The sequence below is a fragment of the Stegodyphus dumicola genome, chromosome 2, assembly GCF_044657685.1.
Source record: "Stegodyphus dumicola isolate Sdum_Otavi_A_Nest chromosome 2, ASM4465768v1".
Classification (NCBI taxonomy): Eukaryota; Metazoa; Arthropoda; class Arachnida; order Araneae; family Eresidae; genus Stegodyphus; species Stegodyphus dumicola.
In genome coordinates, this window is record NC_140769.1 from 57,179,429 (window position 1) to 57,206,501 (window position 27,073).

A 27,073-nucleotide genomic window follows, 5' to 3' on the forward strand; every position below is an offset into this window, starting at 1 on the left:
GCATGTATAATAAAAATATTATTCTAATGTATTTATAATCTAAAAAGTATTTCATTAATAACATGAAAATAATAGCACACAAATTTAATGCGTATTCTCATTATTACATAAGCTATGTTTTCCTTTTTTTTTTACTCACCTTTTATGTTGTTTACAGTATATAGCTGATTATGAAATTTCAATTAAAAATAGTAAAAGTAATTAGCAGAAAAGTAAAATTGCGCATATGCAAACAGATTTTAAAAATTTAATTAAAAAAATCTATTGTATAACAATAACATTTCTTTTCAGACGATCAGCACAAAATACGACAAATTTTTGGGGACGAAATACATTTGAACCACGGTTCAACGAACTCGGCTTAATGAACCCCCGGATATAACGAGTAAACGTGGTGGTTCCATACAGTTTTCTAGATATTTAATGTTATTTCACACTGCTACAACGAACTTCAAAGAGTATGAGAATCGGATATAACAAACTGTATACATATACTTTGATAGAAATAGTGTTTTTCATATTTTTTACGAGAATTTCTGAAACGAAAAATTTCCCAGTCATTGAAATCTTCTATGTTTAGGATGTTAGGATCCACATTCCTTCCATAAAGGAAAACATTTTTACATTATTTTTCTTTTAACTTCTTTCCATCATTTTGTGTGTTCTAAACAAAGGCTTTAAGTCACGTGTGAATCCAATTCTAGAACAAGGACACAACAAATATATTTTATAACAGGTTATCGTGTTAGAGACCATTGTACCAAAGAACAGGAAGGGGTTCTTCGATTCCATTTGAATTCTTTCATTGAGCTCTTAGATAGACCTCTATTTAAGGTTGACGCTATAATGGAAATTTTTTATACTCAGAGAAAGTGAGAATAGTGAATGATATGATATTCCGGACATACACTTGGTTCGTCTTTTAGGGAATGAAATGTCGATCCTTATTGGCTTGTTTTGCTTGAGTATACATGCTCTGGACCAAGGAAGGGATCATTTACGAGGCACTTAGGCTTGGAGCCTTTGTCCCCACATCACCACTTGCGCTGAAAAGACGTGCCACGCACGTCGAGATGCTTTTGTCTCAAACCGCGAGCGAAGTGAACACCACGTTGATAGGCATTTATCACAAAAATGAAAATAACGTGGTGCACACGTCGCCTAACAACGAGATTGTTTATTTCTCGAGTTACAGCTCTGGATTGCCCTCGCAGACGCGGAGCGGCGTAAATGAGACACTTTATCGCTTGTTATATTGTAGCGCACGGCACCGCAACCGTGAAGTTTAGTCGTAGCGCAAGTGGTTAATATTATAATAAAAAAGAGGGTTCCGCAAAGAGGTAAAGATTTGGTGTCTAAATGTTAAAAAATAACAAACTGCCTTCCACAGTGAAAAAAGGTAAAAAACAAGGAGGATCAGGACTAAAAGACTTAATTTAGTAAATTTTGAGATCGCAAAAGGGCCAGAATCAATTTTGAAGGCGTTACTTCATGTATTTTGAAAAGCTTCGAAATTTCCTTGATCATGATCAAGCAATTGTCTTGTGGTGTTAACAACACGAGAGAGGAAACACTCGCGAAACAGTTTTCACGTCACAGGTGCTTCAGGTCTGGAGGGGGGAAGGCGGGAACTCGTTAGGCGAGTTAGATTTAAAGAGACATAACTTTAAGTGTTATGATAAATAAAACATTTTTAGCATAAAATTCTCTTAAAGAGATTAAGTTTAATTAAAGTATCAGTGCACGAGAACCCTTTTAAGGAGGGAACAAAAAGTGCTTAATATTAGTTAACAACCTCTTAGCGGTTGAAAAAAGTAAGATTGCCCGTTTAACGGGACACAAATAGAATGACCCTGAGCGAAACTGAAAGAACAGCGAATTCGCTCATGCAGGAGGGCGGAGGAGCGTGAACGAGTAGAGTGATAACTTCGAAGCGCCTCGTCTCCATTATACTGCTCTGCAGTGCCTTCTTTAGGTCTTTTGCAAGATATAGATTACTGAATCTTTTATAAAGGTTACGGAATTTTTGCTTTGTGACGGTGGATAAAATTTTCCTGCAACTTATATTCCGTCAGAAAAAAATTATAGATTAGTTTTGTACTCAGAAGTTAGGTAAAAATTAAAGGTAAATTCATCAATAATTTTTATTACTCGTTTTTAGTGTTTTTATTATTAATGAAAAAATTATTAAATCCATAACTGTAAGTGGGTAATTCGAGGGAAGAATCAGAATTATGATATTTATACTAAATAATTTATCGTACAAAATAATTAACGCATAATGAAACTGGAAAAGAACAACGTACAAATTTAATAACTGCGCGTAATAATAATTGAAATTAAATCTTGATACGAAGTTTTTAATTATATTTATTATTTCTTTTGACAGATGTAACAATGTTTAGAAGCTTTTTGTTTCTTTTGCAATTTATCAATCGATTTTTAATGCTTTTGTGAGATAATCGAATTTTTTAATGAATCAGGTGGTGCGAACTACCAGTTATAGCTAACCAAACTTCCGGCTTCTTAAAATTCGGTATAGCGCAGTTCGACGCAGTATGCTGTTGCATATCAGCTGGGCTATTAATCTTCAAAGATTTTACAATGATCTCAATGAAAACATCTCTAAAGTTTGCCACAGTAAACTTCTCTAAAGCACAAAACAATGAATTTAACTCACACTTTTGTAAGTTTTCGGCAAAGAACAGCGAGCTTAATTAATATAATTTTCTATTCTCATGTGTATAGAATCTGTTTTTTAATTTGATTGTATTTTAATTTATATACCATTATATATTTAAACCTTTTTCAGTTCAAAATAAATAAATTTGAAAGCCTTTCAGGTTACTAAATAATTACATCATTTTCTCTTTCACTTCATCTATTATAACACACAATACTCTAATTTTACATCAGTAAAGGAAATTTCACAGCCAAGATGACACTTCTAATTATTTGTTAGAGGAAACTCCAGATAACTTGAAGATCCACAAAGGATAAATTAAAGTTAACAGCAGGGATATCAAAGTAAGAGGATCATAAGGTTTCAAGCAAAACTGCGCACTTTAGGAAACAGAATGAAACATTACCGCATAATTAAACGACCGAAGCGGCGTGCTAATGGGAAGCACAACCGAAATTTATTGACAGCTGAAAGTCCGAATTAGATACAAAGAGGCCTTGCAAGTATCTACCATTTTAAATTTACTAATATGAATTGTTAGAAGAATCTTTTTAAGTAGTTTATATAAACTGTTTAAATTTATTTATTTTTGAACCTCTAAAAGGTATATAAACAACTTTGCTCTACAGAATAATTATTTTTCGACTTTAGATCAAAAGCAAGTTTAGAAAATACTTTATTATGATGAGAAAATACTTTATTATACTTTATTAATCATAATGAGTTCATTATGATTTCTTTACACGCTCATGATTTACTTTAAATCTTGAAAAGAATTGTAAGTACACCTGCTAGCACGGCCTGCCTGCGTACTGTACTCAACATTTTTCGTATTATTTATCTCAACAAAAATAATTGATTCATCTATTTAATGGACCTTTGTTATTATCATTCGCATAATTTGAAATATATGAAATAAGAAAGGAATTATAGAATGTCACAAAAATGTTGATCTAGATTACTATATTTTCTAAACGCAGAGCTTTAGTTGCTACGGTTTCAGTTGCATTAACACCTTTTCATAACTAGGGTTTTATATTCCGAAATTTTTGCATTATTGCTTTTTCTTTTGAGGATATGTTGAAAATAATATTTGTAGCGTGAAAATATAGTTAACTATCTTTGTCACCTTTGCCCATCAGCCATGAATATATCAAAAATTGAATAGTTGTTGCTGCATGGAGGTATACTGCAGTAAAAGTAGTACTAGCAAAGAAAGAAAGTCAACTGTCTGATTATTATTTTAACGAAAAGGAGTTGCGAAGAAATTTTTACAAGCAAAATATGGTCAGTTTACCTTTCAATTTTTTATCGTACTTCGAACTGTGCTTGCGAATTTAAAAAATAAAATAATTTGAATTCAGGTCAGTCATTTTGAAAAAACCTATATTTAGTCTCAATTTTGCAGTCAAATTGACCGATGTGAGAAGTGATAATGATTTAATGCCTTTTCAGCCTTTCAGCCTTATCTCCTACTTTTCAAATTTTCAGCAGTGCAATAGCATCTTATTTGCAAAAGACTTTTGAATACAAAGCATCCAAAACTAATTATATAGATATACATATATAAAAGTAAAAAGAAAATAATAATAAAGAAATGTAAAAAGAGACAATGAAGGAATAATAATGAAGAGAGTTTATTAGAAAAGGAAAGAGAACGAAAATGAAAACTTTAAAAGAGAAAAACTAGGATTCAAAATGGATGAAATATTAGGTTCATCAAACAAATATCACATCTGGGAATAAATAAATGATGAGCAAATAAATGAATAGGCAACATAATTAATTGGTAAACTTTTAATGGAAAACTAAGTCTCATATTTTTACATATATTAACTAATACCTTATTAAATCTATTTGAACTTATATCTATTTGAAAAAGTTGAGATTCTGGTAAAGGGTCTAAATTTATGACAGATTTCAATAAAATAATTATGCTATTTTGTCAAATTTAATTAAGCTTATTTATGTGAAACGTAAATAAAGTAATTACGAATTAACATTGTGATCCCTGTGAACGCCCAAAGGAACACGTAAGTACCAAACTCAGCTTTAATTGATGTTAATGTTTTCAAGAACTGAAGTCTTACAGGGTGAAAATCATAAAAATAAACACGTATTTAGGTTTCTCAAGAACAATAATAATAATAAATTTTTCTTATTTTTAACTGACCTTGGAAAAGAAAGGTCTCATAGATGGTCACTGCTACAGAAATCTGATCTTCTACAAAAAAAAATCTAAATCAACAGAAATCTTGATACGTGGTAAACTTAACAAATTTGTTTAACTGCGGGTGCCCTTTTATGGTTGTCAGTTTTAAATGCTTCTCTTTTTTCAAATTACACACTCTGTGAATAAAATAGTGAAATTTCTATTCATTCATTCAATTTGTATATAACCATACAAAGAACTTCAATGTGTAGAGATCATTAGGCATATTGTTTTTGAGCAGGAGACGTGCAAAATCTGCAGTGCTCTTGTAGGGACTTGAAGTCTGGATCGTTGGATTGCTTTCAATTACACTACGAAGACAGTCGCTAAGGAGAGAAAAAAATACCTTACTCTTAAAGGGCGACTGGGGAGGAGAGGACCCAACAGTCATATTTTGATGGTGACGAATTATCGTCTGATACTTTTTAGTATGGTACCACTACAGTCTTTGAGAAATAAAAAATTATCAGTTTTTTATTATTAGCTTAGTAATAAGAACTGATAAATGGAAAATAGTTAAACAACAAAATCTGGAAAAACTAAAGAAAGGGAAAAAGGTCTGAAAAGATTCAGAGTTTAAAGTCGCACCAGACGGTTTGTTCAGATTTTTACGTTCTGGCTGAAAATGAAAACAGTTTTTTATGTTCTCGCAGTTTAGTCTGCTCTTGGACACACCGCTGCTTACACAGCATTTTTTGTCTTTATTAGTCACATGAAATTTACAATGAAATCACAATATTTTTAAAAGCAGGATATTTTTAGAATTCCCGATTAAATCTTAGTTTTTGCTAGACGGTAACCTTTTTCTCCCTCAATTGAAAAGAGCTCTAAAAATACTTGATGGTCTCCCCACTTTTTTTTGTTTTATATTATTAAACATATTTTAATTGACTCTCATGCCGCATAAAATGCAACAGGAAAATCATAAATGTTTAAAACCAGCACATGTTTAGAAGTTCCTATACAATGTTAAGTATTACCATTATTTTTCAGTGTTTCACAGTTTATTATATAAGTGTTCAGTTTTCTTACTAAAAATGGCATTTTTTTTCCCTTTTTATTAAATTTTTGTTTTTTAACTTTATTAATTAAATACCACTTTCTTCGCATTTACGCCACATGAAATTCAACAGCAAAATCACAAAATATTTAAAAACAGCACATCTTGAAATTCCCGATAGAGAGTTCAAGTGTTGCCATACATTTTGTACTCGCCGTATTATTTCTTTTAATATAATACATAACGATAGCATTTGGCGGCAATATCCTTTGATTTGTGTTCCCCAATTTTTTTTTTTTTTTTGGTATTTATAGTCACGCAGTATGCGGGCTACCGCTTTTAGCGAGATATTTGCTTTCTAGCTGGCGAGACTAAGATTGGTTACTGTTTTAATAATTTATTTTTCCTGTCATTTTATCGCACTTTCGAATTTAAAAATAGAGTTTTAGTGGCGCCATCTAGGAAATAAATAATTCACTAAAAGCAGTAGATCGTATACTGCATGATTATCCATTTACATATATTCACTTTTAAAAATAATGTATAGCGATAACATTCTTCTGGCTTTGAAAAATTATACGGACAAAAAAATGAGACTAAGAGTATCTCTGGTGCTAATAATGAAAGAACGAAGTAGGAAATCACTAATATTAATAGATTCACTAATTATATGACATTAGTTTGCATACGAAGTACATAATTAGTTTCAAAGTTATAGCAAGAATAATGTAGAATAAAAGCAAATTGAAAGATTGGTCGTAAGACCACGAATCAATGGCAAATCTTTCGAAATTATCTGATGATGCAGTTGCTTAGAAACACTCAGTATATGGCATTAAACTACTTTTATTTGACACATGCTAGGAGTAATCAATTCAAAAGTCTAGAAATTAATTCGCTAAATTAGTTTTAGTCAAAATTTATTTATTGTGACAACCGTGCTGCAAACAACCGTGCTGAGGAAATAATATTATATTTACCTTGGCAAATTCTTCCATTGGGTCCCATAGTAAATCCGTCAAAGCACGTACATCTGAAACTTCCGTCTGTATTTTCACATCTGCCATTAACGCATGAATCCGGAGTTTCGGTGCATTCATTGACATCTGAAAGAGTCATATTAAGCAATGAAGCTAAGTTTGCACCTAAAATCACTGCAGAACTGCTCGGTCACCTTAAATAAAAGTTGAATAGGAAAGCTAAAAATACATTTTTCAAAATTTTACGTTGCTGAAAGCTTGTTAGATTCTACAAAGGCTTTCTGTTCTATTTTTTTAAAGAAATGGAAATTTAAAAAAAGTTATTAAAGTTACTGTTACATATCACCATCATTAGTTAATTTTATGCATTCGATTGTAAATAACTTCAAATACAGAAATTTTAACGTATTTTAAAATTCATGTAATAAGAAGTAACAAAAGTTTATATTCATTAAAATCAAATAAAATATTTTTATATTTATTTTTATGCATTAGAATATATTAACAGACCCAGAGATTCAGGTAAATTAAGTTAAATTAGCTTACGTGAAATCATTAATATGATTTCCTTTCATTTAGTATATGACAAAAAGAAAAATGATTTTTTATTTTAATGAAGGTACGTGAAAAAATTTCCGTGTAAATTTAATCTGTCAGTGTATTGTAGTAATAAGAGGCATTGAAATAAGAAGATATTGTGTTGTGCCTTTTAATAGCAACATATGAAAAACTTCTCATTAGTTATTAAAATTGTTATTCCATTTAACAATCAATATTTGAATTCCTTACCCATGAAACACTTATTGTTGCTCACAACCTTCACACTATGAGATGTGATTGGAAGCGATTTCATGCTCGTAAGTGTTTCTTCCGGGATAAAGATGCAAAAATTTAAATGCTATTTATGCTACTATTCATGTGATCATTAAGAAATATCTTAATTCGGAAACACAGACGGCTATTTCAATGATTACCGGTGAAACTGCTTCAGTAGGTTGTCTGCCAGTTTAACTGCATTGGTATAATTGTTGTCATGCAAAAGGACAGGACTTTTTTTTCATAAGCTATTCCTCTTGCAGTTTCTTTCGCGCTTGTTTGAAAACCATAAACATTTCAGTTCTCACGAATTCTCATAGTTAGTTTATATTTAGCACAGACACATTTCTCTCTAATCTGAAAAGCTAATTTTTTTTTAGCTTTCAACTCTCCCTTACCAAATACATAAACTTCCTTTTGTGTTCCCAATTTTTTCGGTCATGTCAGAAGCTCCATTACCTACTACCAATCGTAGTCTGTACAGCTGGATAATGCAATAACTACGATATTATGATAATTCTGTATCATTAAATCTGAGAACTGTCTGATCCCGCATTCTTTTATTTGAATAACTTTAGATAGTTCTCATTCACTTACCAATGCAAAAGTGTCCATCTCGTGACAGCTGGTACCCAGGACCGCATATACATTTGAAGCTTCCGTCGGCGTTAACACACATGCCGTTTCTGCACATACCTTTCTCTTCACATTCATTTCTGTCTATTAAAAAAGTCATGTCTTAATGGGTATAAATATACAAATTTATGGCATACAAATGGAGGAAGAATAAAGACTTAATATTTAATACACCAGAAGAGCTTAAATACACTAGAAAAAATATTAAAGGAACTGCGGTAAAAACTCGTTTAATTTGAATGATATTGCAGCTAGAAACATGAAACGTGCCCAAGATGTTTATTTTGTCAGTCTTGACATATCTTCAAACTACAGAATTGATTTATTATCCAAAAACTAAATTCAAATAAGAACGTAGGAAGCGCGATATAAAAGGGGAAAAATTGCTGTTACAAATTTTTAGAGATACATCGAAAAATTAATAATGTGTATGGTGCCCCTGAACGAAATGCAAGAGCGATTTTCCTTGCTCTGTATTGTCTAGGAGTTCTTGATATAACAAAATATATTCACAGCGAATAGTGCCTAGAAGCTCCTGGAGAGGCTTAGGTTAGGTCTGCAGTCACGCAAATCGGCATTCCATGCATGTTCTATCGGATTTAAACTCTGAGTATATGCCAGCCTCTCTATACGTTCGATTCCTTGGCGTGTTTCATTACACCACGACATTCACCGAACGTTTGCATAACTTATGAAATCAGTACTTTTTTTGAGGAAGTATATGTCTCCTTTGGAAACACTGTGCATATCATTATTCTATTTCTTCAGGATAATGAAAGATGCAAATAAGAACCAACTATGATACTTTTATAGTTATTGAGCAAATCAAATTACTTATTTGAATTTAGGCTAATTTTAAACATCTACGGAAATCTTTAAGATTATACTTATATTGCTTTCAATAATAAGTGTCAACTGTATTTAACCTTAATTATATTTCTTCTATTTTACTTCATATATTACTACTAAAGAATTTTAATCTGATCGTATTAGTAATATTTAATACTGATAAATGGTGTACAATTTTAAACCAAACAGAAAATGAGAATATCATTTTGCATAAAAATGACACATTTAAGCGTGGCTCTGTTTGGTGCTTTTCCAAAATTTTAATCTAAATATTTTCCAGAAAGGAACTTACATCATATACTGTGTAACAGATTCCTTAACTGTCTTTAAATATAACGAAATCTTTAATTAAGCATATTTAAAAGAGTGTGCACGAAGTAGTAATAAATAAAATCAGTAAAAGTATTCTCTTTACCTAAGCAGAAATCGCCCTCTGGTGACAAGATGAAACCATCTTGACAGTGGCAACTGTAGCTCCCGGGCTGGTTTTCACATCGGCCTCTCAAGCATATCCGTCCATTTTCTTGACATTCGTCGACATCTGGATAAATAGTTACCAAGAGTTATGAAATGTCAAGTGAGAGGATTCAGAAACGGCCTCAAGCATGCCTCTATTACTCTAGAATATCGACCTCATGAAATATAGCGGGAAGAAAAGACTACATAAAAAATTACGAAGTTTCCAATAAAGTAATCGATGGTGACGAGTAATATAGAACTATAGAGGTATTTCGTAAAGGATATTAGAAAATGGAATTTAAGTAGATTACTGACTGTATATTCTTTGACTGGATCGGAGTATAATCGATCGCAAAGAATATTAAAGATTAAACAGAGACACGAACTTATCGTTGCAAAAATAGGATAATACAATAATTCATTTTAGTCTGTAGTGAAACTTCATGCTCGGGAATTGAAATTTAATTATTTTCTTGAATACATGGGACATCTATTATGAAACGGTAAATATATTCTTTAAAAAGCTTATCAAAAAGATTTAAAAGGAAGAGAATTGCTTTTTTCTCTCTTAGCTATCAATTTTTGAACTTTTAAAACAGAGTTGGTATAGATCTCTTGAGGTTCAATGATGATCATGGAGTGGATTGAGGGTGGATAGGGGAATATACAGGGACAATTGATCGGCATGATAATGATCTTATTGATTACAAAAAATGTACTGCAAAACTGAGAATTAATTATAAATTGAAACAAAGCTATATCATGCAGAAAGAAAAACTAAATCACATAAAACAAATATAAGCGGGAAATACATAAAATTGAGATAATTAAATTTAAAAATCAATAACACGTTTTTTAAAAATATATAAATGTCTTCTACAGAATGTGCAGTAAAAACCTAAAATGCAGAAACACAAGAAAACACAACCTAAAAAATATGAAGAATGCAAAACTTTCTCAGATGATACTTATTACATACAAGCCATTTGCAGAATATAAAAGAAGATTTTAATGTTTGCTTCCAAGACACTGAAAATTTGAAGTGTCAGCATGACTCATAAAACCGCTGTGCTGCGATATATCTGATCTTGATGTTATGATGCAAGAAGAGTTGACTGCATTGAAGAAAGATGTTAAAGAACAAGTCTTGTTTAAAACAAATATATGTAGGTTAGGTTTTCATAATTGGAAAGTCATTCGAGAGAAATATCCAAAAGTAAAAATTATTACAGAACATCATGATCCCACTTCTTATTTAGAAGAAGCAGACTTTAGTCAAGTCAATAATTTATTAAGGAAAACAAGAAACATGTTAAATACTTTTGAACGAGGTCATTTAAGAATTAATTTAAATAACTTCATGCCAAATATTTAAATAATTGTACTAATACAAGAAGCGCAGTTAAGATTTGGAATCACATTAATTAAAACTGAACTTTAGTGCAATTAGAATTTGTGATTTTGGTTTTGAAAACTTGCTTAAATTTGTAAAATTAATTCTCCTAATAATACAAAAATAATAAAATATAAAACTAATAATTTTTTAAGAACTTTGGTTCACATTCCTTTGGAACTTTGGTTTATTAAGAACTTTGGTTACCGTTATCTTTAAGTTATAAATATGCAATTCATGATTATATTTCATGCTGTGTATTATAGAGATAACAGTAAGGGGATCGACAAAGATAGTTATTCATTTAAAGGGGGTCGATGTAAGAAAAAAGTTCGGAATCCTTATACTACAATATGCTATTTTTCTTTCTGAATGCATTGAGAAGTAATACGCACCCAAAGTTTTACATTTCTCAGCGAATAAAATGAATTCGAATGCTAAAAGAGTTGAGTCCATATTTTGAAAATTCCCGATTTTAGACAATTCACTGCATCTCTGTCGAATAAACAAGGATCACAAACAATAATAGAAGCATAAATAGATTTTGAAGGATTACTCATCACTTACTACATGTGATATGACCGAAAAAATGTTGAAACGTATAGCTAGAAAACTTTGTACTTCAAAGAGATTTTAAAATCCACATAACTGCACATAAAAAAAAAAAGTTTCCACTGCAGGCTACGCATCATCGAAAACAGAGCTTTGATTTTTGGGAACAGTGACATCGCGAACACAAAGCTAAAATCATCGTACATCAACAGCCAGTAATTCTTAGATTTAGTAGCTGCACTGATGGGAAATCAACTATTCGTATTTTCAATACAGAATTTTCGATTATGTCCTACTTCAGCCTTTTTCAGATGAACTTTTTTTGAAAAGAATTCCATTTCATCCTCTGTCGATGGGGTAGGTAAGAGCTGTTCCTATTTCATCCTTTCCATCCGATGCAGTGCTAAATCCACAGGTGCGATGGGAGCAGCTGTGAAATATGCGTGAAATGATGTCACAATGATGTTCCACTCATTTAACATCGTGTTCAGACACTGTCTAGACACAAAGTTAATGTCACTGGCGCTGACACCTCTTATAGTAAACATTAAGTGTTTTATTTGATTATTACAGAGTGCTATTGTTTTGAGATTCAGTAATACCGATTTCTAAAGAATAGTCGCGGTCAAAATAATTTGAGAATTCTACACCTTTAACGAATGAGATAAATGAGAATGTTTCAAAATACGGTTATGGTTAGCACCGAATCTAATTTGAAAATATAATCTTTAACTGTAATTCAAGATCTATACTTTGCTTTAACGATGCTTACCATCGAAAAATGACTCCTTTCCATAAACGTATATACGAATTTCAATTTATAAACTGCTGTTTTAAAGAATATGAAAAAAATATTTAAGTAAATGAAAATATAAATTTCTCTTCCTATTACATGTGATTTTTAAATAACATTATTTGGAAAATCCAAAAGTTACTGTTCAACTTTTTCAATCTTAGTCAAATTTTAGAATAGATTCACTTATCTATTTAACTGAAAAGTGCGAGCATTAGTAAAACAAAATGGGAGGAAGGATGTATGATTGTATTATTAATGGATGCGGCAAATGAATTTAATCCGATAAAATGGAATTTGGAATAGAAATCGCCGTAAAGTAAATAAAATGAACAGTACTGTAATTTCGAATTTCAAACATTTTCTTTTTCAGTTACGATTGTTGTATTTTTATGTTTTTCAGCACTGCAATATTACTACGACTATATATGCATACATGTTGCCTTCAAAATTTATACAATTATAAGATTCTTCTGAATTTTACGAAAAACGCAGCTGTGATTTGCAGTAGCAAGCCAGAGAACACAAGCAAAATATAGCGGGCGCCGCACTGGGAACCAGTGTTTTAACCTTGCACTGAGTGTAACGTCTCCGAAAGACAAATGAAACAGTTTTTCTATCAGATGTTTCGAATAAATGAATGTTCTGATTCCCAAGAATTAGTTCACTCAAAACAAAGGTAAGCAAATTGAAATCACGAAACATTTCAATATATTCAAAAGATATTACCATAAAAACTGCGTTAACGTAGAAAATTATACAGCGCGTATACAAAGTTTTAGAATTAATTTTTTAATGAATTTCAGTAAACCTACCAAATTACAGTTGACAGCATTTATTACTGTGACCTCTGAGTTTGCTTTTCCTAAAATATCATCTGCTAACGAACAGTTAATCGTTTGCTTTGATCCACTGAATATTAGCTATCATAAATTCGAGAGTTTACAAAAGAATATGAATTAATTTTTCGCTGTAAAATAGGAAAGATAGCAAAGTGTTCAAATACATTTTAATTGAAATGAAATGTGATGCTCTGCTTATGACCTTAGGACAACCATTTACATGGTGCAGAAACTTAACCAAGACTGGAGAAATTTTGGTTTTAGAAATTTTGAGTAAAGATCATGTTGGAGATCTTTGATACGAAAGAAATAATTCGCTAAGAAATTATTTCTAAAGACGCGCAAGAATCTTCTTAATTTCATAAAGATATAATAGCCAGATATCTGAAGAGAATTCAGCCCAACGGATCTAAAAAGGTCAATATAATAATTCATTTTGTTTGCAATACAATACGCAATCAAATAGTTACATTCTTATCAAACAGTTTCTAGCAAAACATTGAGTTGCAAATTACAGCCATCGCCCCTTTTCTTCAGATTTGGAACATGCAAACAACTAAGCAATAATGTTTTAAGCTCCTGTTACGATTTTTTAAATCCCTTCAATCTATACATTTGAGGTGAGATTTCACTTTAAAGAAGAAAAAAGGACGTCTATGAAATCTATGAAGTAAGGATGTTGATTTCTTCACTTTTTGATTTTAAATGAATCTGGTCCTAATTTTTTGCCAACGAACGGAGAATAATTAAATTTTACTGCTTTCTCTTACAAAACCGTCGCAACGAAGTTAAACTATGCGTCGGACTAAATTCTCATGTATCATTAGAATTCTCCAATCATCGGCAGCCATCTTATTGTGTCTTGCCAGTTTCTGCCATTCAAACGACAAGCTCAGATTGAAAGAAATTATTTGTACTCGAATAGTCAGCAAACTTCTCGATATTTAATATTGACTTTCCCGCGCGAATGGGCAAAGTGGACGATGCCATTGAGGCGAAACTAAAGTTGGCCGTTCTCGGTTACAGTGAAAGCGATTCGAGCAGCACATGAAGGGAATTAATCTCCGAAAGTGTGTTTTCCTAGAAGCACAGGAAATGAGCAGCCCTTTTTTTGTTAGATACGTGTTGGTTTCGGAAATGAGAACGGCTAAAAAGTCTATATATTATTCTAGTTTCTTAGAGAACAAAAAATACATAAAAAAAGAAAGAAAAAAATAAATTTTTCGTGTGTAAGGCTGATATAAACAGCTAATTGGAGATCTTTTTGATTTTTTTCTTACATTGCATTTCTAGTATATTTAGTAATAAAAAGTGGATTTAAGCGCTTAATATGATTAATTCCTCTAAAAAGTCAGAATGTCGAATGTTTTTAACGCAATTTGACATTTTAAAAACTTTTCAACAGACCATATGATTTTACTATATATTTTTATTCGAAGTAATAGTTTAGTTTTTATCTTATACCGCCGATTCTACCCACTTTTTAGCATTAAATAGCCTTAGAAGCATAAAAATTCGTAATTAACATGCTTATATATAAAGTGAAACGCGTTTTAACAACAATGCCAAAAAACCTGGTGATATAAATATATATAAATATAATATAAAGGAATTTTTTTTAACATTGTATTACGAGTTGTTGCTAATCTCTGCCTCATCTTTCAATTATATACCAAATCATATTTAGCATACTCCTTTTAACAAACTAAGCGAGTTGAAAATAATATATGTGCTTGTTGATAATACTAATAAAGTTTATACAATTAATATAATATAAAGGAATTTTTTTTAACATTGTGGTAAACTTTTGTAAATATTTGAATTTATTTGATTGTATTTTGATTTTTCTGATGTTCTGTATTTTATTTATTTAATTGATGCATTTTATGTAATAACCGTAATATTTATTTAAAATCGAATCTGCGCCTACCTATTATATTTTCCAAGTAATTATTTCATGTATAAAGTGTACATCTTCAACGTTTAAGTTTTGAAAATAAATTAATTAGAAGTCAACATATGAATCAAATTTCTCCTGAGAAGCTCTGGTTACAAACGTTTTTACCAGGTAGCGATTTAACCATTTGTTTCCAATTTGGCGATATTCTGAAAAGTTCCAGAAAACGCATTTTCGAAGCTCAAGGAATGCTTTTTATAGGTGTTTCTAGAAGGCTGGGCACCTTTACATAAACAGCTGTATAGAGCTGAATTGGCAGCGTAGCTTAGAGTTACATAAATCATGAGAAAAATGTGTCAGAAATATCCGATTATATTGAACTGATCAGAGAATATTGCTTTAAAGCATACACTGTAAGTGACCTGCGATATTTTTCGCGTGTTTGAGAGAATTTACTTCATTTCTGTTGTTCTTGAATTATTTAAAACAATTTATTTTACTGTGAGCTGTTATTTATTTTAATAAAGTGTCCATTTTAAACATCTAATACAGTATAGTTATAAAAAGAACTTGAACGCACCTCGAAACATATTAATTCATATACGGCTGATACAGACTATGTATTGTGTTACAGTGCTAGGATAATGCATCGTATATATTTTTAATATCACATTTTATTAAGCTTTTTCACCATTAAAATATATGCATATGCTATATCTGTAACTTGCTCTTTAATGGTAATGCAGTAAGTGGTCAAGGAATGCGAATATATGCGCTATTGATATTTTTTAAATTCATTCCGTCTTCTTTAATTTATTTTTATTTATTTATTTTTTACTTGCTTATGCAAATTGAATTACCAGAATTTATCTATGTCACATTTATTTTTTGAGTGCATTCTTTTATCGGTGTCGTAGCTACAAAATTATACTCGCGTAATTTTTTAAAACTGCAATTTCATGAAATTTAAACGAAAGAAATGGAAATGTATTTTGTATTCCTTGAATCTTGATATGCGCACCTATTGTTGCTAAAAATATTTTGATTAAATCAAGGATGACCTAATTTTATTGATATGTTTCCTGCGTCATTTAAAAAAAATGAAATAACTTCAGATCTCAGATGGCTAATATTCAGAACGTGGCCCAAATGCGACATGTTATCATCTTACAAATGCTCCGCAGTTTTTATGCTAACCTTTCATGAAAATGAAAGAAATAACAATAAGCCATTTAGAGTCCTCGAGCATAACAAGGAAATTTTTACATAATGGGTAATAATGTTATTATATTATATTTACTGTTTCATTTCTAAGACTTTTAATAATTTTTATACTCATTATAGACAAATGTATAAAATAATTTTAAAAGCACGTAAATGAAATAAAGCAAAGTATTTTTATTCAAATAATTTTTTACATGTGATGTTTTTGTTTCCGTAATTACATCCAAAAACGTAGACGTTATAAATCCTGTGCACATCATTAAGACATAAGAAAGACTAGAGTAAAGACGGAAAATCTTTTCTAAAACTAAGACTTATAACAATTAATTATTTTTTCAATTCGAAAGCTGTAAAGGAATCTTGTCCAAACTTGGCAATAAATAAAAAAAGAATACACCAAAAATTTACGAACTTCTAAAAGGCGTTTCATCTGCAGATAGAAATACAAAATACACTGAGTACAGAGCACCAGAACGTTTTACAAGGATGATAATTTAATAAAAGGAATTGGTATAAATCCAGTACCATTATAGTTAATGCTAATTAGTACCCTGTAAACCAGAACGCTAATCGAAACAGCATTAAGGAAATCATTTTAAGACTTTTAAGGTCTGTTTTCTGTGAGACAAAGCATAAATAATGTTTTAGTGTTTGATATTTTGTCAGCAAAATTTTCAGATGGTTAAGCATCGAATCTTTGCAAACAACAGAAAAAAATTTCTGAGGAAAGAGGTGGAATATGGCTTCAAAGTTTCCATTAAATTTGTGAATTTTAAGTAAAATAAGTTTATTGATGGATTCCGTCAGAAGGTAAAACAACTCATTGCTTTCATCGATCAGCTGATTTTTAAAAATGTTTTTAGTTTCTACACATTTTCTGTAAAACATCTTCACGAAATTAATACTTCACGTATGCATATCACTTTATACGCGTAATTTATCCCGTTTGCGTAGCATTTACTCGGGGAAATATTGTTGTTTCCTCTTAGCAATAGTTTTACACCGAACTATAATGCATTGCCTAATTTATTAAGTGGAAGATTTTCAGCCTCCATTTGAACGAAAATATTTAATAGTTCATTACTACTGATACATAATTCCATTGATAGGTAATTTCGGTGACTATTGATAGATCCACAAGTAAGTCGATTGACAGTGCTGATTGTAATGAAAAATATGATAATAAACAATAAGCGAAGCGTAGAAACATTTTTGGTGTTTAATATAACCACGTTAAAACTAAACATTGTGAATCCAATATGCTTTTACATGCGGGAGAGAAGAGAAGGTAACTCCTGCAAAGACCTTATTTTATTCTAACCAATTATTTTTAGTTTGACTTTTATTTCCCTCCTTATTTCTGCCGGAATGTAAACTTTAATGACGTAGTATGCAAAATTTAAGTGTGTTCAGAAGCAGTATTTAAGCTGCGGTTTCACGAATTCGTGAGGAGTAGTAGCGGAGTTAGTTCCGAGTTTATGCTGCGTGTTTTGAAATAGCTCTCTAATTGGTTATAGCCACCCTCTTCAGATTATATTGATATTCTAAGCTTGGATTTGCTAATCGGCTTTGCAGCCAATTAAGCGGTTTAGATAAATAAGGTGCCAGTCGTTTACACATCCTAATTTATTGTGATTTTACATTTTTATTTTCTGTTCAATTTACTATAACACAAGTGGGGGTATATTTGTGTGCATATTGGGTTAAATTTTAGTTCAAATAAACAGGTCATTTAAAACCTTCTTCTGCAGTATTTGTTCTTCAAAGACATAGCGAGTATTCGTTACTTCAACTTCAGTACGGTCTACAATTTATGATCCCAAAAAGACATAAGACTCTATATGCCTGATACAAAAGAATAGCGCCTTACCATTTAAAATACTAAAAAACGTAGTTTAGACATTATTTCCTTAAAGAATGATTCTATACACACATTTATACGTATGTTTTAATATTATTAACACATATATTTTTTTAGAACCGAGTAAAAAGAATTCTTATAAAAAGAGTTTAGCTCTTTGGGTGAGATGTTTTCGTAAATAAAATAGCTAATTATTTTACTAACTTGAATTTTGGCTTTAAAAGAACCATGTAAAATTCAGTAACATACTCACAGATCCATTTCGATAACAATGTTGAAGCTGTTTTCGTGTAATTTTGCTATATCAGAGAATAATATTAACGGAAATAAACCGTATAACAACCTGTATCTAATAATGCATAAATTGCATAATTTATCCATTCTGACAACTTAGTTCTGTATATAACAGGAATTATTCATGTATAACATTAGTAACTGATAACTGTGACTTTTTGTGGGATGACATAAAATAAATGACAGACTCAACTACCTTAAGCCCCCAAATTGCTTTTTCTTTCGCACTGCGTATTTGTTTTCCGTGTGAGCATTCCGTGAAGTATCGAACTGGATTGGAAAAAAAAACTGTGACAGCCACAAGCAAGTCTAACCAAACAGACAAGTTATCAAGGCTTCAAATACCGTGAACGCCAGAGGATATGACAAGAAAGAATTTCGAGAAGCCGTAGAAAGGAACATTTCAGAAGATTTCCGGAGGGTAGCCAAACCAAGAGGATTCTTAGGAAAACAATGTTGGAAAGAGATTTTATTCGGAATAAATACATCTGTTTTATCAGAAGCATTCAAAATCAGAATTTCCGCCATGTTTCGCCCCTTTAAAAGCGATGTATTTTTTCGTTACTAGAACAGTGTCCTCATATCTGCGGATGACAATTTTGTCTTCCGCGGATATGAGAATTTGGTGAATTTACAACAACTAATAAAAGATGATTTTTATCTTTTAAGCCTCGGACAATACCGAATCTTAAAAAGCAGTATAACATTATTGAACATCTTGAACACAATTGACAAATTCCAATTAATAAGGTACTAACAACATGGAAAGAAGAAAAAAAAAACACAATCAACTCCGAAGGCAGCTGAGAAACACAGCACATAAAAATAACTCACATTGCGATTAATACAAAAGTATTATGAGCAATTTACCTGCATTTTCAAATAACTCAATTTGGAGATTATATTTATTTGGTTACTTAAACTGAATCAGTATTCTAACACAGAAAAAAATACAAGAGCATCATTAGAAATAACGAAACTAAATAATAAACGACATTGAAGAAAGATATTTACAAGATAACGCGAACAATGCCCTTAAGTTAAAATTAGTGCAAAATATTCAGTTAGAATATTTAATTTCTTTGTTGTACAACTTTCCTGTATTTCGGATTACGTACAAGTAAATTACAGATTTCTGTGGGAAAGAAACAACTTCCAACTACTATAACTACACTTGCTTCCACTACTCTTAGACCAGGTACCTTTCTACTTTCCTGAGTATTTTTCATAGATAGTTACCTTTTACATTGATGTTTTATGGCAATAAATTTTCCATTGTGTTTCAATGAACATATTTAATTATTCTTTAGACAAAGCTGGGTAAACCTGCAAACTATTTAAAGAATCCTTAGTTAATCGGGAGCTAACTGTAAAAACGTGTGTAACGTTATTGCAGTCAAGCAACAACAAACATTATAAACACTTTTTTTCCTCTGATTTCGGTGGGCTACTATTAAACAAAATAGAGTTGGAGATTTTGCAGATAGCTTCCTATTATGCAAGCGAATTAAATATTCTATTATAATATTACTCTTTTTCGTATGTATGAAAATATTTTAAATACTCTAGTGAAATCCCTTTAAAAAACATGTTGAAAGGGATTGTCTCCACACAGTGTAAGAAATTTATCTTCTCAAATAACAGCAGTGCATTACTCATCAGGACAAAATTGAATCATTTAAAAATAACATACGGACACTAATTTTCTAGACGTATTTTGATATTGTTCAGAGGCAATAGGACTACTAATAGGATAATTTTAGTTCATGCGCTGCGGCTCCCTGCAATAATTATAGACACAATATTGCGGTTTGTGCAAACTATGGTAATATCTTTTATGAAATTACTGAAAATAATAAAAATGATTCTAATGCTGAAAACATTAGAATTCTAATGTAAGTCGGCAAAATACTTCAACTCAGTATAATACAGAATATACCAAACATAAAATCAGAACATAATCTATAAAAAACTATAAGGATAGCCAAAAAAATTAAATAAAGGGTGCTACTTTGGTAGACGGTTGCACGGATTTTGGCATTTTTCTTTTGGCGAGTAATACGACTTATGGTAAACCCATTGCTGGATAAGTTATTTATGGTAACCGATACTTTGTTGTCATTTTATTTAAAAATTAATGCGTTTTATTATGCATAAATTCCATGTTTTAAATATTATTTATGGCTTCTAAATATTAAAAATCAATTTATATTTGAATTTTTATTTGAAATAAAAATTTTATTGTTTATGATATTTTATGAAATAACGTCACCTTACAATGACGTCACCTTACTTTAAAAGCAATTAGTTTTAATGTTTTAAACATTATTTATGGCTGTTAAATATTAAAATACAATTTAATTTTGCATTTTTTTAAAATGATTTTTTAATGTACGATTATTTAAATCATTTTAATTCTAGGCGTGATGTAATCAGCTCTCTGATTGGTTATAGAATATTTGTGCATTAACGAGCTGTAATCAGCTCCCTGATTGGTTACTGAAAATTTGTGCATTACCGCGCCATTTTAAAATTTAATTCATATCTTCGAATTCCTTCAAAGACGTCTGTTTCAAAGATGAATGCTGTTATTGGTAAGTACCAAGAATAATTGGTATCGGAATAAAAAATTGTCCTTTGTCTTCATTATCCATTAATTTGGCTCTAAATTGCTCTATCTATTTATAAATATTTTTTTTTTAACTTTTTTTATTCCTGCCCTTGATATTACATTTTTCAAATTTTTTTCATTGATATCTAAATTATAATTCCGATTTTTTTGTGGTACTTATCAATAAATGACAGGTTAAATGACATAAAAATGTAATTACATATTTTTATTTTATTTTATAATTGTATACTTCAATTTTCGTTAAAAAATTAATACACTATTTTCAAAAATTGCTGAGATAATTATTGTCACATATGTTTTAATGTTAATTATATTCTATATAACGTATTTTAAAGTATTTGAATTTAGTAATATTTTTAATCTTTTAAATGTTGGTATAATGTTTTTAATTCGATATTCAATTTAAGTAATATTTTAATCTAATTAAACATTGGCACAATGTTTTTATAGCGGTGTTTTTATTCCCTTTCTTTGCTATATGAAAGTAATAATAACCTTACTTTAGTATTTTATACACATAGCAAATGTATTTATTTACATTTGCCTACCATAATAAAAAACGACATTTTCAACGAAAAATTAATCCATTTCTTTTAACGACATTTACTTTTTTTTTTGAGATTCGAATACTTTGCTATGCGTAAAAACAGCGTTTTTCAAGATGGCTGACAATTGTAAAAACCGTGCCAACAGTTGCGCCAACGTAAATCGCCAAAAATCCGTGCAACCACCTACCAAAGTAGCACCAAATAAAGTACACAATAAGCATAAAATAATTATGTTAAATGCATTAATTATATAAATAAATTAATTAATCAAAAACATACAACAATCCAAACAATACATTAAAACAAAACTTAAATAAATAAAAAAGTATTTACAAGAATTTACAATAATACTTACCAATGCAGGATTGTCTCGTTTGGGACAACTGAAAACCAGGGTTGCATCGACATATGAAAGAGCCATCGACGTTGACACAGACGCCATTCGCACACATGCCCGTTATAGAACACTCGTCTTGATCTGCATTAAAAATATACTTTCATTAACCTAACTTAAATCAAGTTAATTAAACAGCGAATTTAGTAAAATCTAACTACTAGAAGGAAAAGTACATATTTTACTTATTAATATATACGAAGTCGAAATTAATAACTAGGCAAAAGCTTAGGTTGAACGTTGATTTTACAGAAAAGCTTCACGCATTTGAAGCCGTATTAACAAAGCGGCTCTATTTTTCAAGGAGAAAATTATATTCTGAATCCTAAATTGGTAACATGTGATTAAAATAGACGACATAATATATAAATAAACAATAAAAAAAAATCTGAAAAATTTCAGATTTTATATTACAAAGGGGCGTTTTTTAACGTTTTTAACTTTTACTTATTAAATATCATGTTCATCGCACTTAAACCATAAAATTTATTGCCATAGCAATATCAGAAAATATTTAAAAGAGCATATCTTTAGAATTTCCGATATACAGTCTCGCGCGCTGGAGAGGGAAAAAAAGTTCGTACAGTGTTGCCATTGTTCGCTTTGAAATCGTTGAGTTTGTTAATTAAAAGTTCTTTAATGTTTGACACTTGACTTAGGATTAAGAATTACTGATTAAAGCTAACAAACTTTGATAAATGCAGAAAGTTTTGAGAAAATCTTATTTATCAACTGAAGAAGTACGTATTTCAGTACTTTTTGTAATTAAAACAAGACCGAGAATCCAACAATTGTTATTTATGGAAAATTTACTAATTTCTCCTCTCCTTTCTTAATAATTATGCTCATTATTCAGAAATTTTATAGTTTGTTTCATCTGGTTGGTGTTATGTTAAATCTAGTCAAAATGAATAATATATTAAGTTGTCATTTTGAATTAATTCTGAAAATCTGAAAGAGCATTTTAAGGTTCATAATATAAATTGGAATTAACATTAATTATAAAATTTGAAATAGATTATAAATTTTTATGTTAATAATTTATAGTATACAAAATAAATAAACACAGGAAATAACAGCTACAGTATTTCAAATACCCATGCTTAACATAATTTTGCTTGAAGTTCTTGAAATGATATGGCACGCGGAAAGTTATTTGGATGAAGTATTTTCATTCCTGAACATACGATAAAAAGGAAAACATAACACTTAAACTAAATATTATGTGCATTGCCCTATACGTTTAATGTAGTTCAGTATTATTAAGTAATATATTACACATCATTACTGTTCATTAGTTCATATTCTATGGAGTACAAAATAATACATTAACGTAAAACTAATTGTGAGTTACATAATTATTAAAGGAAAATGCCTGTTAATAGTTAAGACGTTCTACATATATCTGGAAGCAGAAGGAAGAGAAACTTTAGACAGTTTGAGCTACAAACCAAGGATATTAATATATTTATTATTCTCATTTCAAATAACATGCATATTAATAGCAACGTATTTGGAAATGTATCGAAGTATCTCTGAAAATCTCATATGGCCCTTTATAGAAGTACTGTGCCTCATCACGAGTATAACTCATATTTTGGAATTCGTAGTTATAGACGTACTAGCAAACAACGTATAAGTACCAGTGAAAACACTTAAAAAAACTCAGGAGACTTATCATTTTTGTCAGAATTTGCCATCGTTATTATTTTAAGCTAAGTATACCAATTAGAAAACAATTTACTCGTTATTAGCAAATAATATTAAGATAACAGTTTGTAGGGTTTATATTTATTTTAACTAACATTTATTTTAAGTTAAAACTATCTTTCTTGTCAAGCTTTACTTTCCTCTGGAATTGCCAATGCCAGAGTATGTAAATTTTAGTAGAACGCGCAAGGATTCAAATTGTCAGCGGAAGTAATATGAGTTAAATAGAAGGGAAACGAGTTCGAAAGGGTGCTTTCTTGCTTCACGAGCGTGGAGGTGGCTAGTTAGAAATTGAAGAACCACGCGTTTCGGCCTGTGTGCTTGCCTCGGCAGATTGTTAATCTTTCAACGTAATATTCAGAAGTTTGCTGAATTATCAGCGGTATTTTAGAGCGCGGTGAGGTTAGTTACGTTTAGAGAGCCTCGTAGTTAGTCACTTGTTACTATTCTTTTCTTAGTTTCTTATTTTTATTTTACCGCCGGGTCGGCGTAGTTTGTGAGCGTCAAGAGCACGCATTTGTAATTTCTAAAGTTGAATAAAAAGGGATTTAAACCCATCTCAAGACTTTGTCTACTTTCCAGTTCTTAGCAGTCACCACTATTGTTGCGTGCAGGTTGGAAGCGCGCAACATTACAAGTTAAAGAATGAGGATTCGCTCAATACAAATAAAATTACTCTATAACTAATAAGAAATAAATAAAACATATTTTGCATAATGTTTTCCTCCCGAAACAGATGGTGTGACAGAAGCCTAGCATCATACGGGATTACACAAAACCTGTTCATAGCAAGCCCTAATGCGTGCAAAATCATTTCCATTCTGTTATTTCAATAATATGTCCTCAATGATGAATACATAGGAAGTTCTCAACATAGGCCTTTCCACCTCTACGCAGATAGCTATAATATGCTTTGCCATTATCCAATAAATTCAATCTAAACAGATGACGACACAAACCGACGCAAACGTGATATATCATTCTTCTTAATGTTTTGGATTATCAGAGTATTAGAACAAGTTACAAATTTTAGGTGACCTTATGATGTCACATAGATAAAAGTACGTGATCTTAATTCTAAGGTTCTTGAAGATTATTCAACACTTCTTTATGATTTATTCAAATTCTGAAACTACAAATTAATTCCTAACACTGATGCTATGATATATCAAATATACTAATCATTTAAAATGTTCCACCCAGTATGTTACAAAAAAATCTGTTGAATAATTTTGACAAATATATATATAGTATATATACATATTTTATTCCAATTTAATATTATATATATATTTATTTATTTATATATTTATGTATATATATATATATAAAATCGATAAATTAAAAAAATATTGCAAGGCTAAAAATTGATACTTACTAGTACATCTACTTCCATCAGATGTCAAGTCGTAACCAGGAGGGCACATGCAGAAGAAACTTCCTATAGTGTTCATGCAGCGCCCATTTTGACATATTGTTGCATTCTGGCATTCATCGATATCTGAAATGAATCATCGATATTTTTATAACTCAGACTTAATAAGTTTTCAAAATCGGATGTAATTCTTTTTTCATTCATTCTTGAAAACTAATACAGAAAGAATAGAACCGTCACAAAAGAACTTAAACGTACAGAGTAAGTCAGAAATATGGTTTAACATTTTAAGTAAATGTAAATAAAAGCTAATGTCGGAAGTAAACGTTACTACACGTATCATCACAGGGGGACAATGAATGACAAATTGAACACGAATTTTTTTTTTTTTTTTTCATTTCAAAGAAGAATCAAGTTACAGTCGCAGTATGGCAGACTGCATACCGGAAGAACCCTGAGATCGTGAAACCAGTGAGATATGATTTCAGCGTAACATTTTTGGTGTTAACTATGGGAAAGTTAAGAATCCTGACTGCAAATAGGCTTCATTTAAAGAAGAAAATATTTTGGAATGACACACGTTGCAACAACATTGGCGATGAGTTTCAAGAAAGGAAGTCTGTTTGATGGTGCTGTATATTATTCTTCAGTTTGAAGACCTGACGCTCCATTAGACCTGACGCTTTCTTAGCCGTACTGAAAAATGATTTATCCTGCATGCAATACCTGTACACATATTTTGCAGTGCTGTCTAGCTTTCAGTTTATTTTTATATCATTACACTTTTAAATTCGAATTCTTACCTGATTAATACATTTTCATTCATTAAAGAAATACTAAAATTTATCACCTTTTTTTTTTTCAGAATTGTTAACCATGTGTATTTTATAATTTGTATGTACGTCTTTGCAAGTTTTATCCTCTTTTCAGTAATTGACCTATATTTATTTTTAATTGCTTTTTTATGTAATGATTGTCTTTTATGTTTATTTTATTTGTTTCATATGTATTTTATAGTTATTTTATATTCATTTGATTTGTTTTTAAGATAGTTTCCTTATTGTAAATTTTGACCGTGCGCTTTTAGTTTATTATTACGCGTCAAACTCTAGACAAATATTCACAAACCAGATTCCTTTTGGCTAAACAAAAGGCTAAATTCGGTTATTATTATGCACCGTATTCTATTCGGTTACTATGCAGCAGACTCAGTTCGGTTATCAAGCGTCATACTCAATTCGATAATTATGTGCCAGATTCAAGACAAACATGACTGGCTTGAGTCTGGATAATAATAACAAAATTACTGGTCTTAGCCATAAATATCTACTATCTGTCACCATATTGTCAAAGATTTATTTTATGATGAATGGTTTTAATTTAGCATGTAATTTACATGCTAAATGTAAATTACATGCTAAATTAAAACCATTCATCATAAAATAAATCTTTTACTAAATAAAATTATAATACTAAATAAAATTATTCGAATTTTCACTCTTTTTATTCCAGATATCACCTAATATTAAACTAGCTCAGGCAAACTTCATTATCAGTGCCACATAAGTAAAACTCTGGGAAATGAAACGAAAGGCAAAACAAGCTACCATAAACAAGTAATTACAGTAATATAGTCACGTTCCATTTTTTTCCTTCCTCCAGTATTACACAGTACCAGACAGACCCATGAAGTTCTATGGACAACTGTTAGCAAGTCGTGCCCATACTACAAATGAGATTATCAGGGACTCGAGGTCTCCAAGGACACTCTCGGGCCATCGGTCCTTCAGGTGATGGATCATTTGGTACCATCCTGTCAAGTGATTAGCAATTTGGGATCTCGAGGGAGGCGCAATTAGAGATTGCCTATATAAGACGTGAAGGCAGCGCTAGGAGATTTTCGGGAAGAAATAGTACATGCTA

At 30.7% G+C, this 27,073-nt stretch overlaps 1 protein-coding gene across 2 annotated transcripts in view; it reads right to left on the reverse strand.

Moving 5' to 3' along the window:
- LOC118189594 (fibrillin-1-like) overlaps positions 1-27,073 on the reverse strand; it is a 791,047-nt gene that overhangs the window by 196,974 nt on the left and 567,000 nt on the right. For both annotated transcript variants that reach the window (XM_085810675.1, XM_085810674.1), the window contains exons 11-15: positions 25,154-25,276; positions 22,027-22,149; positions 9,592-9,717; positions 8,289-8,411; positions 6,876-7,001 (exon numbers count right to left, since the gene is read on the reverse strand). In XM_085810675.1, coding sequence (XP_085666801.1) covers positions 6,876-7,001; positions 8,289-8,411; positions 9,592-9,717; positions 22,027-22,149; positions 25,154-25,276 — 621 coding nt within the window. The remainder of the gene's footprint in view (positions 1-6,875; positions 7,002-8,288; positions 8,412-9,591; positions 9,718-22,026; positions 22,150-25,153; positions 25,277-27,073) is intronic.